This window comes from Leucoraja erinacea, chromosome 3 (genome assembly GCF_028641065.1).
Source record: "Leucoraja erinacea ecotype New England chromosome 3, Leri_hhj_1, whole genome shotgun sequence".
Taxonomy (NCBI): Eukaryota; Metazoa; Chordata; class Chondrichthyes; order Rajiformes; family Rajidae; genus Leucoraja; species Leucoraja erinaceus.
The window spans coordinates 7,141,033-7,159,073 of record NC_073379.1 but is presented as its reverse complement, the minus strand read 5'-3'; the positions used below and the strand labels follow the sequence as shown (position 1 = coordinate 7,159,073).

The following is an 18,041-nucleotide window of genomic DNA, read 5'->3' as shown; positions in this document are numbered from 1 at the left end:
TTTTTTTGGTTGAATAAGAACTATGTTTGAAAATCCTGTGAATTAGGTGATAGTTTGGTAAAGAATCAGTGGGGAAGTGAATTCCCACTCTTCTAACGAGCATATTCAACTATTCGGCCCAGAAATTTTATATCTGGACATTAAGCACTCTCCATTGGTTCGGCTGCTACGCACTATGGAATATAGTCCTGAGGTTGGTTTCTGGGCTGGATTGCAAGGGAGAGCATGGAGAAGACTTTGGGAGCCTGGGGATGGGAAAGAACGGAATGAGAGTAGGGACGAGGGGTGTGTTCACAGTTGAGGGAAGGAAGGAAAGCTCCAAGTGTCAGGATGCCTGAGGAAGTGGTGGGGGGGGATATAGATGATGGGGAAGTCAGGGGAATGTTTGGATGGGGGGGCGGGGGTGCAAGGTGGAAGAGGTTGCTGTAGGAAAGGAATTTTATGGACTGCGAGATCGAGGTTTAGTAGGGTCTGGATGCGGGTAGATGGAGGGTCAAGAGGAGAGGAGGAGGCTATGCACAGGGCCATCTCTTCCTGAACCCATCGGTGTGTGAACCTGGGTAACTATATTACAAGTCTACTTCTGTGTTAACGTCCTCGCAACTGAGCCTGCCCTCCCGTCATCTTGGGCTCATTGCACAAGGCCAAGACTTTAATTAATCAATTGTACCTAAGTGGCAGCTGATTTTGCAGACCAATAACTTCCATATCTCAGTATGTTTAAGAAACAACTGCAGATGCTGGAAAAATCGAAGGTATACAAAAATGCTGGAGAAACTCAGCGAGTGAGGCAGCATCTATGGAGCGAAGGACTAGGCGAAGTTTCGGGTCGAGACCCTTCTTCAGACTGAATAAGGGTCTTGACCCGAAACGTCGCCTATTCCTTCATTCTCCAGCATTTTTGTCTACCTCCATATCTCAGTATGAAGTTCAAGACTTGGAACCTTGCTGTTTATCAGTTGGCATATGATGACACGCTCAAGTTCTGCTGGAATTATAACAATGGCAAGATTTGGATGGGGTTTAATAATTAATAGAGTAAGACGTAAAGTGAAAACATCAATTGTTATATATTTAGTTGTGTACAAAATATGATCCATTTGCAAACAACATTTTCAGAATTAGCTAATTGTTTTTTTTAAGGCACACAAGAAATCGGCACCATTTTGTAGTATGTCAATTCTGTCCTATTACAACACCCCTGAAGATTTTCACTTCACCCAATAAAAATAGACTTCATTCTTGAACCTTAGTATAATTATTCCTCTGAAACAGTATTCACATTTACTTGTCGACTTATCACAATTTGCACATTGTAAATAAGTGTCCAAACACACACAACCTCTTGACTTTGTTCAGAATTTGCAGCATACAAACAAAAATATCTATTTTAGATAAATGTATTTTTCAATTGGCTCATGAAAATTTAAATTAATGCAGGCCAGTCGTTAATTGCGTTTAAATTTGCTGTCCTTTGGAAAAGGGCATCATTTTTGATGATGGGGTTTGACTTTAAGAATGCTTCTGATTTTTAAATGTCACAATTTTAGTTCTCCGATTTCTATGGGTATAATTTCAGACCTGCATTCCAGCTGTAAACTCTTCCACCCTGCTCCATCTAATTAAAATGTAGATCCTACAGTTCTTTTTCACGAGCATTGTCAAGTGAGTAAGCTGATCTCTGAGATATCCCAGTCTATGCATTCGTTAAGTAGGTGGGGCTTGTGAGACAGGCAGGGAGCCTTTCCAAATTTATTGAAAATCTTTTAAGAAGCAGGTTACTTAAAAAAAATTAGCAGTTCTTTAAGCGCATTTGGTAACTTCAATACGGCAAATCATTTTTTATTCACTATTTTTCTTACGGTTTTTGACTATGGCAGAAATGATTTGTGTGGGAAACCGTAGAGCCTTTCTACTTTGTACACGACACCATTCAGTTGCCAAGTTGCTTACGGAACTACAGATGCTCAACACCATCCAGGAAAAAGCAGCCTTCTTGAGTACAACCCAATTTAGCATCTTAAATTTTCTGTGCCACCATCATCCGTGCAACTGAGTTAATTTCTGCCAAGACCACTTGGGAATTAATTTTGTATTGGAATTAGAAAGTAGCGGCTGAGTTGGCAAATAACTTGGTTCTTTGTAGTCATGTGAAAATACTGATCGTCTTGGCACAACGCCTGACGCCTTTCACTGCACGTTGACTTGAAAGTTCTGACATTGAGGATGTATCAGTGGCCGATATGATGCATCAAACACTATGCTTGCTTCTAAATATGATGGGCTCCAGAGATCTAAAATTTAAGAAGTGTTGCTGGAAATCAGATAGTTCCATCCATGGAATGTGAGTGAATGTGTTCACAGATTAACAACCTGTTATTAGAATTGGACCAAGTTCACCAATTTCAGATAATTCTCCATCTTTTATTTTCATCCCAAACCTACTTTTTCTTTTTTTTTTAACTTCCTACTATTATCAGACCATCCCATGCAATCTAACCTTCCAGAGTAATTTACCGTGCAGAACCTTATCAAAGCCCTTACTGAAGTCCATATAGATTATATGTACTGCCCTGCCCTTATCAACCTTCTTGGTTACTTCTTCAAAACAAACTGGTTTGATACTAGTCTGAAGAAGAGTCTCGACCCGAAACGCCACCCATTCCTTCTCTCCAGAGATGCTGCCTGTCCCTCTGAGTTATGTCCATGGTTTGTGATACACGATCTCTCACACACAAAACCATGTTGACTATCTCTAATCGATCCCTGTCTTTCCAAATGCATCTTTATCTTATTCCTCAGAATCCTCTCCGGTAACTTTCCTATCACAGATATTAGGCTTATTGATTTAGAGTTCCCAGAATTTTCTTTCTTTGCACCCTTAAGTAACGACACAACATTAGCCACCCTCCTGTCTTCTGGGATCTCACCCCATGGTTAATAATCTTGCCATATATCTCAGCCAGAACTCCTGCAATTTCTTCTTTAATCTCCTACTGTGTTTTTAAATATACCTGGACAGGCCTTTAGTCAATCTATTGTCTCTTACATTCCACCCTATTGCTGACTTCCTTTGCTTGTTTACTGTACTTCCTACCCCAACCCCCTCCCACAGACCAATCCAATCCACCAGACCTTTCTTCGTACCTTTAATTATTTTGATCTACTTGTCTTGAGACAATGGGGGGGAGGGGGGTGGACACAATCCTATCTTATACTGAGAACAGTGAAGATTGCTTGGAGGCGTATTTGGGATGAGGTCTTGGTTTGGCCAGAAAAATTGAGAAAAATTAACACTTGAGTTAGTCTTGGAACTGTTAATGATTTGAATCTTTTCAAAATATCTGCATGTTTCAGGATATTCAAAAATGTGCAAAAGCAAAAATATTTCACGTTAATGACATTTCAAACTCCAAATTACAGATTAAAAAAAAATGCTTATTAAACATCTTATAAAAGTCTTAGCAAACCATACTAGATTTGTTTAAAAAAGTGATTGGAATATTTAGAATTTTTTTTAGATCAAAAAGAGGTACTTGAGGAGGTCTCAAAATAGTACTTCATATGTACTTTGTCGGGTAAGTGGATATGACAGGTTTAGAGGGATATGGGCCAAACGCGGGCAAATGGGACTAGTTTAGTTGAAGCATCTTGCTCAGTGTGGATTGTTACTTCTGTGCTGTATGATTCTGTGACTCTAGTGCCCCCCACCCCGAAGACATTTTAATTTAGGGCTGACAGTCTGAGTCAGAACGTGGAACAGGCCCATCAGCCCACAATGTCTATGTTGAACATGATGCCAAGATCAACTCTTATCCTCCGGTACAAAACCCATATCCCTCCATTCCTTACATATCTATATGCCCATCCAAAGGTCTCCTAAATGCCACTATCGTATCTGCTTCCACCACTACCCACACCAGCATATTCCAGGCACTTGTCACCCTCTATAAATAAAAATTGCCTGCACATCGCCTTTAAACTTTGTCCCTCTCACTTTAACGTTATGCCCTCTAGTATTTGAGTCTTTTTTTTCCCAGGGTGGAAATGTACTTTGAGGTGAGAGGAGGAAAGTTTAAAGATGCACAAAGCTATTTTTTTTCTACACTGAGAAGCCACAAGCCAGGGGTTTGGTAGAAGCAGATATAATACTGATGTTTAAGGGACATTTAGACAGACACGTGAACATCCAGGTAATGAAGGGTGTATGGTTCATGTACGGGTAAATGGGTATCATGGTCAGCACAGACCTTGTGGAGCAAAGGGCCTGTCTTTGTGCCATACTGTTCAACCTTCTATTTCATAGTTGTACCACCCTTTTATTGCTGCAATGCTAGATCTCAGTATCAGTCACAAATCATGAAGCTGTGTTGTATTCCATATGGACACAGCACATTTCCTTCACACAGTCACACCGTCAAACTGCATTGTGCAAGTTATTTGCTGGGGATATTCCATATGCAGGGAACGCTGTGTTGACGTCAAGGTGAACTTCCAACTTCATTTCTGTTCTTTCATTTGGACCAGCCTCTGCCACAACTGTAGCGTCACACGATTCAGCCCCTGCCGCAAGTTATTTGCTATTGAGACGCTCCACTGTTTCCACCAAATTTGACCAATCCATTCTTCTACCTTTCACCCGCCATTGAACCCGGATCTCTGGCGCTGTCATGCTGCCCTTATTCTGTAACCACTTCTCCCTACACATTTTCTAAGATGGTCTGCACTTTCGACTCATGTCTGTTGTACGTTTCTGATTTTCCCCACGCCCCCATTATTTGCAGCTTTGGGTTTCTATGCCTCAGCCTCTAAAAATCCTTCCCTAAATCATTTTGCTCTCCTCTATGTAAATGCACTTAAAATCTTTTTGTTCACTTGTCCTAATATCTTATTATGCTACTTGATGTCATAGTAACACTCCTGTGACATAGTGTTGTACAGTGTGGAAACAGGCCCTTCGGCCCAACTTGCCCACACCGGCCAACATGTCCCAGCTACACTAGTCCCACCTGCCTGTGTCTGGCCCATATCCCTCCAAACCTATCCTATCCATGTACCTGCCTAAATGTTACTTATCGCGACGGTCCCTGCCCCAACTACCTCCCCTGGTAGCTCGTTCTATACACCTACCACCCATTGCTTTATGCCTTGGGTTATTTGATTACATTTAAATTCGCTATATGAATTGAAGTTATTATAAATGTTGTCAACTGCCTTCTAGATTTGCACTTTTATCAATTTTTACTAATAAAAAATCAAGTTATCAACATAATCAATGTGAAGATATGAATCAGTATTGTGCTTATTAATCTGTTGCCGCCGAGAGTTTGTAGGTTAACTAGGCATTTACTTGGTCTGAATTCTACATTCATAAATTGGACCTGGCTCTCCTGATATGCCATTACAAAGTCCCCTCCACTTTCACTCCAGGTGGTTCTAGTGCATGCTGGCCAGCAAAGGATCTAGCTGTGTTTTCATGCTTCACGTGTGAGTTTACAATTGTGTGTTCAGCAGTGGGGAAGGCACGGCAGCCAATCCCGATCCTAACCATCCTGATCCAGTAGCTAAGCGTGCATTTCGGAGCCAGATTCATGGCTGATACTTCCTACTTCCAGTCCAGAAATTGTACCAGTCTGCAGTCAGCATAACTTAGAGGATGTTTGTATGGCAGATGTTCAACCAATTCCAGGTGACTGGGTGTGATGGCGTATCACACCATTGTATTGTCCTGTCTGGGGGAGAAGGGAGTTGACCTTGTTACAGCTGTCAGTTTAATAAGTACAACCACAACCATGGCTGTATTTAGTTGTTTTAACCCTACTATACCAGATTTTTAAAACCTGGTATACTCCGATTAAAGCACTCGACTAACAGAAAATTTATGGTTTATGTTATTTTGCAGTGATTATTAGTTTAATCGTTAACATTTCTTTAATTTGCTACTTTTTTTTTTTCGCCTTCTCATAGTCATGTTGTCACAAACTCTTCTTTATTCCTGGCTTAATTCTTCAGACGCTCCAGGAGTAGATCGCAACACACATCTCCCTCAAGGCACAAAGACAGGCGTGATTCTAAGAGTCCTCAAGCAAAACGTTCACGATCAAAAGATGGGCATGGATCAAAAAGTCCTTCCCCATCAAGGTAAACAATCAGAATGTTTTAAGCTTCAACTAGTCAAAATTCTACTATTTTTTCCTGGCCTGTATGTTTATATTCTTGGGTTTGGCCTTGTATATTGATATTCCTCGGTTTATTGCCCTGACCAGTCTGCAAATGGCCTTGCTGAGGCAGCGTGAAGTGCAGATGGGGGAGGCTGGTATACGTGATGGTCTGCAGTGAGTGTACAACTCTGCAATTTCTCACGACCTTGGCTGGATTTGTTCCCGAACCATGCCCATTCCATCAGCATTGATCCTGCCGGTTATTCCAGAGTTGTATATACTTCCACCGCACCTGCTGCCACCGCACCAGAGAGCCGGGTTCGATCCTGACCTCGGGTGCTGTTTGTGTGGAGTTTGCACGTTCTGCCTGTGACCGCCTGAGCCACAGGGAGATTCGGAAGTCTGAGTTTAACGTAGGAAAGGGGGTTTAACTTAGGAAAATGTAAGATGTTGCACTTTGCTTGGAGGAATCAGAAAGCAGACCTGCTTAAATGAAAATAATCTTTATATAGGTCTTTATAGGGACCCAGGTGTTGATGTGCATAAACACAATGTTAGCACGGAGTAAATAACCATTAAGGTTTTGGGATTGAAGTTTAAAAATGGAGAAAACGTACCAAATTCACAGCCTGTTGGGGAAGCTACACCCGGAGTACTGAGTACCATTTACATTCTGCCTAAACTAGCCGATTGCTGCTAGCTTTTTGTAACATAATGATGGCAGTCATGTCCCTGAGTAGCTTAGTTAAGAGATACAGCGCAGAAACAGGCCCTTCGGTCCACGCCGACCAATGATCGCCTGTACCCTACTCCGATCCTACACACTCGGGACAATTTGTTGAAGCAGAAGCCAATTGACTTTCAATCCTGCGTGTCTTTGGAGTGTGCGAGGAAACCGGAGCACCCAGAGAAAACCCACGCGGTCACAGGGAGAACAAACAAGTTCCATAAGAACAGCGTCGGGATCTAACCCGGGTCTCTGGTGCTGTAAAGCAGCAAGTCTACCGTTGCACACTGTGCCGTTATTCTTCTGCATTTCCGCCTTTGTGATGGGGCATCATTGTGCAATGAGCATGGATGACAGCTTCTGAAGTAATTTGGGACAGCGGATCTTGGGTAGGGGGATACAAATAGGTGGTTCCACCACACCACCCAGCAACCTACACAACTCTTCTGTGTACGACAGAGACTTGCAAGCAATTTTTCAATCCCCATTTGTTGCATTTGGAGCCATCTTGGCGTGGCCTCTATCCTCCACAATGCCCGCTAGGTGGCTGCTTTGCCGGGCACTTATGTTCTGTTCACGAGGGCTGGCTTGAGGTTCTGGTTGCAAGCCAATTTGACTCCCGTCCCCATTCCCACACTGACCTGTTTGGCCTCAGTCACCTCCACTGCCAGGGTGATGTGAAATGCAAACACCACCTCATTTTCTGAATCATAGATAATTAATATAAGCTACAAACTATAAACTACAGCACCAATCCCTGAGGCACATCACTGGTCACAGGCCTTCAGTCCGATAAACATTCTCCTATCACCCTCAACTTCCTTCCATGAAGCCAATTCTCTATGCATTCGAAGGGTTTCGACCAGAAACATTGCCTATTCCCTTCGCTCCATAGATGCTGCCTCACCCGCTGAGTTTCTCCAGCATTTTTGTCTACCTTCGATTTTCCAGCATCTGCAGTTCCTTCTTAAACACTCTAACCATTTGGTTATTTTCTCCTTGGATCCCATGTGATCTAACCTTCCAAAGCAGCTTACCATGTGTAATGTTATCAAATGCCTTGCATAAGATCTACGGCTTTGCCATCATCTACCTTTTTGCTTACTTAAAAAAAACTCAATGAGATTCATAAGACACAATCTTCCACAATCTTCCTTTCATTGCAAAATGATTTGAGTATAGGAGCAGGGAGGTTCTACTGCAGTTGCACAGGGTCTTGGTGAGACTACACCTGGATTATTGCGTACAGTTTTGGTCTCCAAATCTGAGGAAGGACATTATTGCCATAGAGGGAGTGCAGAGACGGTTCACCAGACTGATTCCTGGGATGTCAGGACTGTCTTATGAAGAAAGACTGGATAGACTTGGTTTATACTCTCTAGAATTTAGGAGATTGAGAGGGGATCTTATAGAAACCTACAAAATTCTTAAGGGGTTGGACAGGCTAGATGCAGGAAGATTGTTCCCGATGTTAGGGACGTCCAGGACAAGGGGTCACAGCTTAAGGATAAGGGGGAAATCCTTTAAAACCGAGATGAGAAGAACTTTTTTCACACAGAGAGTGGTGAATCTCTGGAACTCTCTGCCACAGAGGGTAGTTGAGGCCAGTTCATTGGCTATATTTAAGAGGGAGTTAGATGTGGCCCTTGTGGCTAAGGGGATCAGGGGGTATGGAGAGAAGGCAGGTACGGGATACTGAGTTGGATGATCAGCCATGATCATATTGAATGGCGGTGCGGGCCCGAAGGGCCGAATGGCCTACTCCTGCACCTAATTTCTATTGTTCTATGTACAAAACCATGCTGAATACCCCTAATCAGCTCATGTTATCCAGGCATATATATCTTATCTATCAGAATCCTCTCCAGTATTTTGCCTACCACAGATGTTAGGCTCACTGGTCTATAGTTCCCAGGCTTTTCCTTGCAGCCGTTTTTAGGAAAAGGCACAACATCAGCCACCCTTCAATCTCCTGGCACCTCACACACTCCCTCTCAACCTTCTTGGAAAGAAGGGTGTACGTCCTCCAACTTCTTTCCAAATCCAAAATTGAAGAATTCAGTGTTTATGTAATTGGGTTGTAAGCAACCCAAGCAGAATACGAGGTGCTGTTCCTCCAATTTGTCTGTGGCCTCACTCTGACAGTGGAGGAGACCCACGACAGAAAGGTCAGTGTGGGAATGCGAAGAGGGGTCACCTCAATGGTTAATGAGCAGGAGATCCAGTGAGCCTTGGCGGTCCAAATACAAGTGTTTGGCAATATGATCGTCCAAGTCTACACTTGGTCTCGTCTCTTTATTTACCTCTTTGGAATGATATCCATTTTGTAAAATGCTTGACGAGTCCTTCTCAGATGATGGTAAATCACTGGAAATGAATTCCCTGAGAATGAAACATGATTAAAAAAAAAAAGACAATTTGTTTTCAAGAGATTGATGGGATTTCAGAAAAATATTAAGAACAAATGGTGGATGTAGAAAATTAATCATATGAAAACATAGCAAAATCGGCGTGTGATTTGATTACTCTGCACAAGGATGTGTCTTCCCGTTGTCCTTGAGTGACTTGGTTGTATTTATGTATAGTATTATCTAAACTGATTGGAAACCGTGCAGAACAAGCTTTTCACTGTACCTCGGTACGTGCAACAATAATCAACCAAAGCCTCAATTTTAAACCAACTGTGCCGTTATTCTTCCTGCTTTCACACCATTGGTCTTAAATACTCGCATGCTCACCGCTTATAGAGGCACTGTGCTAACTGCACAAATAAGTCCATTGCAGGCAGAGTGGATAAAGATCTAAACTGCGGCCTGGGATTTTTTTGAAAGATTGTTTGTCAGCCATGGCTATTCCTCATTTACATAGACAAAATCTTTATATGATTTTGAAGATCACTGATATGCAAATCATTGTCCCTTGCACCAATTATTATTAATTTTTTTAAATCAAAGATAAGTCATTCAAAAATATACAATTAAAATCCTTGCATGAATCGGAGATATCTTGCTATTGATGCCCACATCCTTTAGATGATGAGAGAGTCTGCCACTTCTGCATTGTGGTTTTAATGTTAGCTGGCTCTATAATAGTGCCTGAACTGCTCTTGATACTTCTAATCAGCAGCCAGAACAAATACTTCCAGCAGCATCAGGTCTTCATGTTGTGCATTCGCTTTGTAAAATATCTAACTTGCAATCTACAAGTTCTTACTGAAGAAGGCACATGAAATTAAAAGTGGTTACATTAAAACAGGAGGTTATACAGAATTACGAAAGGGTATTCAAAACTTAGCTCACTCTGCTCTTCACCAAAGATCCTATGGCAAGCAAGATAGACCACTCCTGCTAAATGCAATGGGCTGACGTGTAGTGTGCAACGGAACGGAACGCGTGCCTTTTTATCATCCATTTCAGTAACCCGACCCCACCCGACTCGCAGTGTAATCACGTTGCGGGAGTTTGTGTTAATAAATTATAATTCTGAAAATGAGGAGAAGATTTTATCCAAATAACTTTTATTTTTACGAGGATGTTTCCGTAACCTGCTTCCGTCTCCGCACTAGTTATCTTTGCTCCGCTGTGATGGGATCTTTGGTACGGAGATGGAAGCCGGTTACGGAAATGGGGCCGAAAATTACCCATGAATCTGCCCATGTCTTTTTCGTCGAGTGATCTATCTTGCTTGCTCTAGGATCTTTGCTCTTCACCCGAGCTATAATTACACTGCAGATTGCATTGTTTTCCAATTCCAGCAGGTGGGGATAGCTGGTAAGATTTTTTAACATGGTTGTGAGATTTTCCTATATTTCTGTTCAGTGTGTCACCCAGAAAAACTGAGCAGTCAGATTGGTCATTTCGTCGTGATTTCTTCGTGATCACTATTTAGATTGGATAACTTGATTAAATAAGACCACTCCATTTCTGTCATAAGATCCATTTATATATCTTGATTTGTATTTTCTGACTTTTTAAATGCCGCATTTCCTAATTTCCAATGAAAGGATTATTTTTTCCTGTTTGCGGTATGAAATTTTGGTCAAAGGGAATGTTTTTGGAGTCATACAGCACAGAAACAAGACCTTGGTCCAACTCATTCACGCTGACCAAGATGTCCACCTAGCTAATTCCTTTTTCCCATATTTGACCATGAATCTCAAAACCTTTCTTCAATCAACATGTACCTGTCCAAACATCCGTGCAGTTCAGTTTAGTTTATTGTCGCGTCTAACGAGGTACAGTGAAAAGCTTTTGTTGCGTGCTAACCAGTCAGCAGAAAGACAATACATGATTAACTATTTCCATATACCCACAACCTTCTATGAAAAAAATGCTCCTCGGGTTCCTATTAAATCTTACCCCTGCTACCTTAAACCTTGTGCATTTTAGCTTTTGATTTCCCAACCCTCGGAAAAAGACTCTGCATTCACCATATCTATTCTCGTGATATTACACATATCTATCAGTTTCCTGTACTCCAAGGAATAAAGTCCTGAACTACCTAACCTCTCCCACAAACATTGACATCCAATTTCAGGTAGTCCTTGCTTTCTCCCTCCTTCCCCTCCCCTTCCCAGCTCTCCCACAGCCCACTGTCTCCGCCTCTTCCTTTCTTTTTACCGCCCCCCCCCCCCCCCACATCAGTCTGAAGAAGGGTCTCGACCCGAAACGTCGCCTATTTCCTTCGCTCCATAGATGCTGCCTCACCCGCTGAGTTTCTCCAGCATTTTTGTCTACCTTTGAATTTCCCAGCATCTCCAGTTCTCTCTTAAACAATCGCTCTTTAACTCAGTCCCTTGAGAGCTGGCAACGTCTTTCTAAATATTTTCTTTGTTCTCCAGCATATCATTCTGATAACTGGGTGACCAAAATTGAACAACACAATGCTCTTAAACATTAAGCCTCATGGAAGTCTTCTTCAAGTGCAACATAAGATCCCAGCTTCTATACTCAATGTACTGACTGATGAAGGCCAGCGTGCCAAAAGCCGCCTTCATCTCTCTCTGTCCACATGTTATCACTTCTGGAAAATATGTACTTGTATTCCGAAATCCCTCTGTTCTACAACACTCCCTGGGGCACTACCATTCATTGTGAAAGTCTACCTTGTTTGACTTCCCAAAACACAACACCTTGCGCACACAACTGAATTAAACACCATTTGCTATTCCTCAGCCTACTTATCTTGCTCATAAGTTCATGTGATAGCAGAATTAGACCATTCAGTCCATCAAGTCTACTCCACCATTCAATCATGGCTGATCCATCTTTCCCTCCTAATCCCATCCTCCTGCCTTCTCCCCATAACCCCTGACATCCGTACCAATCAAGAATTTATCAATCTCTGCTTTATAAAATTGACTTAGCCTCCACAGCTTTCTGTGGCAATGAATTCCATAGATCCACCACCCTCTGGCTATAGAAATTCCTCCTCATCTCCTTCCTAAAGGTACGTCCTTTTATTTTCTGGAGCTATGGCCTCTGGTCCCAGACTCTCCCACTAGTGGAAACATCCTCTCCACATCCACTCTATCCAGGCCTTTCACTGGCTATTTCGGCACAACTTCACTAGCTGATTAAGGTCCCAATGTGTTTCTTGAGCATTCGAATGATAGGTTTGAGGGCTTCCTTTGCAGTTTATAATGTGATTTGTGGAAAAGTATTGTCCAAAGCTGCCGTTAATAGTAAATAATGTGAAGTTAGACTTTTCGGAATGATGCATATGCTGACTAATATCCTGTAGTGCTTGCTTGGACCTTTTTAATATATGTGATCTGCCTGCAATAACAGGGAAAAGAAACCGGAAGGTGACAGTAAAGTGAAGGAAGAAAACAAAGATGGAGATGGAGAAAATGGAAAGAAGAAAGAAAAGAATTCCACTACCTCACCAAGAAGATCTCGAAGTTTAAGCCGGTAGGAAACATGATGATTTAGGGCATTTAATTATGTTAAGAGTATGCATGTTTTTTAGAATTACCATAAATTTTATGAACTGGGTGACCAGTCCATCAAACCATAACCATATGGACCTGACCATAAAAAGGTGGGATTTATACGTGTTCCACACAGGTAACATGGAATTATTTTGCACACTCGTGTTCCCTCCTCGTAAAATGTAGGTATTTTAGGGATAAGATAGTTTTGTAACTGGATTGAATAAAAATTGTTAAAAAGCATGTACATTAAAAGTTGGTACTGCTTGAATTAGAATAATGTTCCAAGCACACTAGCGCAGGGGTAGAGTTGCTGCCTTACGGAGCCAGAGACACTGGTTCGACCCTCCTTATAAGGTGCTGGCAGTACATAGTTTGTACCTTCTCCCTGTGACCTGCGTGGGTTTTCTCCGGGTGCTTCGGTTTTCTCCCACACTCCAAAGACGTGTAGATTTGTAGGTTAATGTGGCTTGGTAATATTGTACATTGTCCCCGGTGTATGTAGGATAGTGTCAGTGTGCGGGGATCGCTGGCCGGTGCGGACTCGGTGGGCTGAGCCGCCTGTTTCCGTGCTGTATCGCTAAATTAAACTATAAAAATTATATTTACAGAGAAAAATATGGAAAGAAAAGCAGAAGTTTATCAAGAAAAAGATCCAAGACACCTAAAAGGAGGTCCAAGACACCGAAAAAAAGGTCGCGGTCCCCGCGGAAGAGGTCGCGGTCCCCGCGGAAGAGGTCCAGGTCACCACGAAAGAGGTCCAGGTCGCCAAGGAAGAGGTCCAGATCGCCAAGGAAGAGGTCCAGATCTCCACGGCGACGGTCCAGGTCACCAAGGAGAAGGTCCAGGTCGCCAAGACGGAGATCCAGATCTCTACGAAGGAGGTCCAGGTCACCAAAGAGAAGATCCAGATCACCAAGGAGGCGGTCCAGGTCACCAAAGAGGCGACCCAGGACACCAAAGAGAAGGCTTTCCAAATCTCCGTCCCCAAGAAGGTGATGGCCCATTGTTATGGATAACAGTATTAGCAATTTCTTGGCAAGAGCGCGGTGTTTCAGCAAACATAGTGATTTAAAGAGACATACTGGATAGACTCGGCTTATACTCGCTAGATTTTAGAAGATTGAGGGGGAATCTTATAGAAACTTACAAAATTCTTAAGGGGTTGGACCGGCTAGATGCAGGAAGATTGTTCCCGATGTTGGGGAAGTCCAGAACAAGGGGTCACAGATTAAGGATAAGGGGGAAATCTTTTAGGACCGAGATGAGAAAAACATTTTTCACACGGAGAGTGGTGAATCTCTGGAATTCTCTGCCACAGAAGGCAGTTGAGGCCAGTTCATTGGCTATACAAATTCATTTCACTTGCACTTTATGTGCAATGTGACGAATAAAACTGATTGGTTGATTGATATTTAAGAGGGAGTTAGATGTGGCCCTTGTGGCTAATGGGATTAGGGGGTATGGAGAGAAGGCAGGTACGGGATACTGAGTTGGATGATCAGCCATGATCATATTGAATGGCGGTGCAGGCTCGAAGGGCCGAATGGCCTACTCCTGCACCTTGTTTCTATGTTTCTATCAGATTCCATTGCAAACTCTAAATATTTCTCACAGGGTTTAATGGCTCCCACTTCACCAGACCTATAAGGACATTTTCAGAAACATGTTAAAACGATCCCCAGGCATCTTGTAGCCCCTCTTAGACTCAACATTATGTTCAACAGTTTCATGTCATGCTATTTTTTATTGGACTTTTCTTCAATACAATGTAGGTTCGCTGAGTTGACTTATGTTAATGATAGTACTATTCTTATGTACAGACCTTCGAGACCGAACTTTGCTTTCTATTCTTGTACCACTACCAACTCCCTTTATCTTGCATGTTTATCCTTTTCTTAATGTTCCTTCCACTTCTGCTCTCACAGACTTCTGTGATCTTTGCTTCCAAACTGGTTAATTCATCCTTGGAAAACTTGGATGGGTGATGTTCATAAAGTCATAGAGCGATACAGTGTAGAAACAGGCCCTTCAGCCCAACTCACCCACACTGGCCAACATGTCCCAGCTACATTAGTCCCACCTGCCCGTGTTTGGTCCTTGGCACGCAAATTACGCGACCTCGTGGTAGCGCTGAGGCGCACTGGCATTGTATGGCCGCGCGGGGCCGGTCCCACTTAGAAGCACGGAGGGGTACGGAGTTGTGTGCGACATCGCGCGGGGCTCTGAAATTTTTGTAGTGAACAAAATCCTCGCGCGCCAACGGCCTGTCGCGGAACTGACGGCCAAAGTGGGACAGACCCAAGACCCTGGCGCGACGCAATGTCTCACCTCCAACAGCAGCAGAAGCGGGCAAACGATCGTCGAACTCGGCCTGGGGCTCACGGCCGTTGCGGTCCGGATCCGTCCCCACTTCCACTCCCAGAGTGGGGCCAAGAAAATTGAAGATAGACACAAAATGCTGGAGTAACTCAGCGGGACCGGCATCATCTCCGGAGAGAAGCAATGGGTGACGTTTCGGGTCAAGGCCCTTCTTTTCAGACTGAAGAAGAGTCTCGACACGAAATGTCACCCATTGCTTCTCTCCAGCGATGCTGCCAGTCCCTCTGAGTTACTCCAGCTTTGTGTCCATCTTCAAATGACGTCACGCGCTCCAGACGGCTGTGCGTACGCAACGAATCGCGCCCGACTTTCGCGGGACCGTCTGAGCTCAACGCGACCATGAGGTTGCGTAATTTGCGTGCCTAGGACACACAAGTGGGACAGGCCCTTATCTCTCCAAACCTGTCCTACCCGTGCACCTGTCTAACTGTTTCTTAAACGTTGGGATAGTCCCAGCCTCAACTACCTCCTCTGGCAGCTTGTTCCATACACCCACCACCCCTCAGATTCCTATTAAATATTTTACCCCTCATCTTAAACCTACGTCTTCTGGTTCTCGATTCCCCTAATATGGACAAGAGACTATGTGTGTCTACCCAATCTATTCCTCTCATGATTATGTACGCTATTTGCTTTTATTTCAGGTATTCAAATTAATTGTATTTTATTTCCGTGTTAAGTGCAAAATATTTCTCTTTTTTTCCAGGATTAGGAAGGAGAAAAGAAAAGACAAAGACCGAGAACAGAGCAAAGATGTGGTTGAGAACAGAGAAAATTCAAGCAGCCAAAGCATAGACAAGAGTAAACGCGATCATTCCACCTCAAAGAAAAAGAAAGATAAGGATAAGGACAAGGAAAAGGACAGGGAGCGAGAGAAGGACAAAGAGAGGGAAAGGGACAAGGAGAAGGAGAGAGACAAGGACAAGAAGGAGGAGAGAGACAAGGACAAGAAGGAGGATAGAGACAAGGACAAGAAGGAGGATAGAGACAAGGACAAGAAGGACAGGGAGAGGGAGAAGGAAAAGGACAAGGAGAGAGAGAGGGAGAAGGACGCCGAGAGGGAGGACACGGAGAGGGTAAAGGAGAAAGAGAAGGAAAAAGATGCGGAGAGAGTGAGGGTAAAGGACGCGGAGAAAGAGGAAGAAAGGGGCGTGGAGAGAGAGAAGGAAAAAGATGCGGAGAGAGAGGGGGAAAAAGACGCTGAGAAAGAGAGGGTGAAGGACACGGAGAAAGAGAGGGTGAAGGATGCGGAGAGAGAGAGGAAAAAGACGCTGAGAGAAAGAGGGAGAAGGACACGGAGAAAGAGAGGATGAAGGATGCGGAGAGAGAGAAGGAAAAAGACGCTGAGAGAGAGGTGAAGGATGCGGAGAAAGAGAAGGTGAAGGACGCGAGAGAGAGAGAGAAGGAAAGGGACGCGAGAAACAAAGAGAAAGAGAGTACCGAGAAAGCAGAAGGGAGGGGAGAGAGAGAGAGAGAGGAGAGAGAGAGAGAGGGGAAGAGAGAGAGAGAAGAGAGAGAGAGAGAGAGAGAAAGAGAGAGAGAGAGAGAGAGAGAGAGAGAGAGAGAGAGAGAGAGGGAGAAAGAATGAGAAAGGAGAGATAGAGAGGAAGGGGAGGGAGAGAGATAGAGAGGGAGAAAGAGGAAAGAAAGAAAAAAGATGGGTAGATAGAGAGAGGGAGGGAAGGAGAAAGGAGGAGGAGAGAGAGAGAGAGGGAAAGGGACGCGGAGAGGGAGAGGGGAGAAGGTAAAGGACAAGGAGAGAGAGAGGGAAAGGGACGCGGAGAGGGAGAGAGAGGGAAAGGGACGAGGAGAGGGAGAGAGGGAGAAGGAGGAAGGAGAAGGAGAGAGAGAGAGAAGGGACGCGGAGAGAGAGAGAGAGGGAGAGGAGGGACAAGGAGAGAGAGAGGAAGGGAGAGAGAGAGAGAGAGGAAAGGGAGCGGAGAGGGAGAGGGAAAGGGACGAGGAGAGGAGAAGGAGAGGAGAGAGGGAGAGGGAAAGGGAAAGGAGAAGGAGAGAGAGAGGGAAAGGGACACGGAGGGAGAGAGGGAAAGGGACGCGGAGAGGGAGAAGGTAAAGTTCAAGGAGAGAGAGCAGCACACTGAGAAAGAGAGGGAAAAGGAGAAAGACGAGGGGGAGGATGCGGAGAAAGAGGTGAGCGATGACGGGAACGATCCAGCAACGGGGGAAAAAGATGAGGGGGTAGAAGTGGAGGACAAAGGGAAAGAAGCAACGGAGGAGAACGACCAGCGGGGAGACGATGCGAAGGAACAGAAAAGCGAAGGAAATGACGAGGTGAGGGAGGAGAAGGGGGAGGAAATAGAGGAGGCAAGGAAGGGGAAAGTAGAGGAACAAGTTGAGGCGGAGGAAAAAGAGAACGACGAGCAAAAGGAAGAGAAAGACTGCAAAATCAAGCAAGATAAAAGTGATATTAAGGTAAAATTTAATGAACAGCCTCTTTTGGTCATTTTGTGTCAACAGTGCAGGGTTCATGTTTGGGCTCATAGCAAACATAGCAAACCAGATTTCAGGCTCCTGTACCTTCTACCTGATGGCAGCGGAGAGATGAGTGTGTGGCCAGGATGGTGTGGGTCCTTGATGATGTTGGCAGCCTTTTCAAGGCAGCGACTGCGATAGATCCCTTCGACGGTGGGGAGGTCAGAGCCGATGATGGACTGGGCAGTGGTCACAACTTTCTGCATTCTTTTCCGCTCCTTATTTTCCACAGAGTGAAACAATGAACCAGGACACCCACTTAAAGTGTACAAGGATTTCTTTAGACAACCCACCAGGCATCGTATTAAGAGGATATAATATTGACTTTTAAGAATGTGTATTAGAT

The 18,041-nt window shown here is 43.9% G+C and overlaps 1 protein-coding gene across 2 annotated transcripts in view; it reads left to right on the top strand.

Moving 5' to 3' along the window:
• LOC129695173 (splicing regulatory glutamine/lysine-rich protein 1-like) overlaps window positions 1-16,594 on the top strand; it is a 59,208-nt gene extending 42,614 nt beyond the window's left edge. Inside the window, exons 7-10 of one of the 2 annotated variants that reach the window (XM_055631953.1) lie at window positions 6,013-6,141; window positions 12,678-12,800; window positions 13,432-13,815; window positions 15,909-16,594. In XM_055631953.1, the coding sequence (XP_055487928.1) occupies window positions 6,013-6,141; window positions 12,678-12,800; window positions 13,432-13,815; window positions 15,909-16,515 (1,243 nt within the window). In that variant the 3' untranslated portion in view covers window positions 16,516-16,594. The remainder of the gene's footprint in view (window positions 1-6,012; window positions 6,142-12,677; window positions 12,801-13,431; window positions 13,816-15,908) is intronic. The other variant, XM_055631948.1, reaches the window with a different exon arrangement.
• Window positions 16,595-18,041: the final 1,447 nt, after the last annotated feature.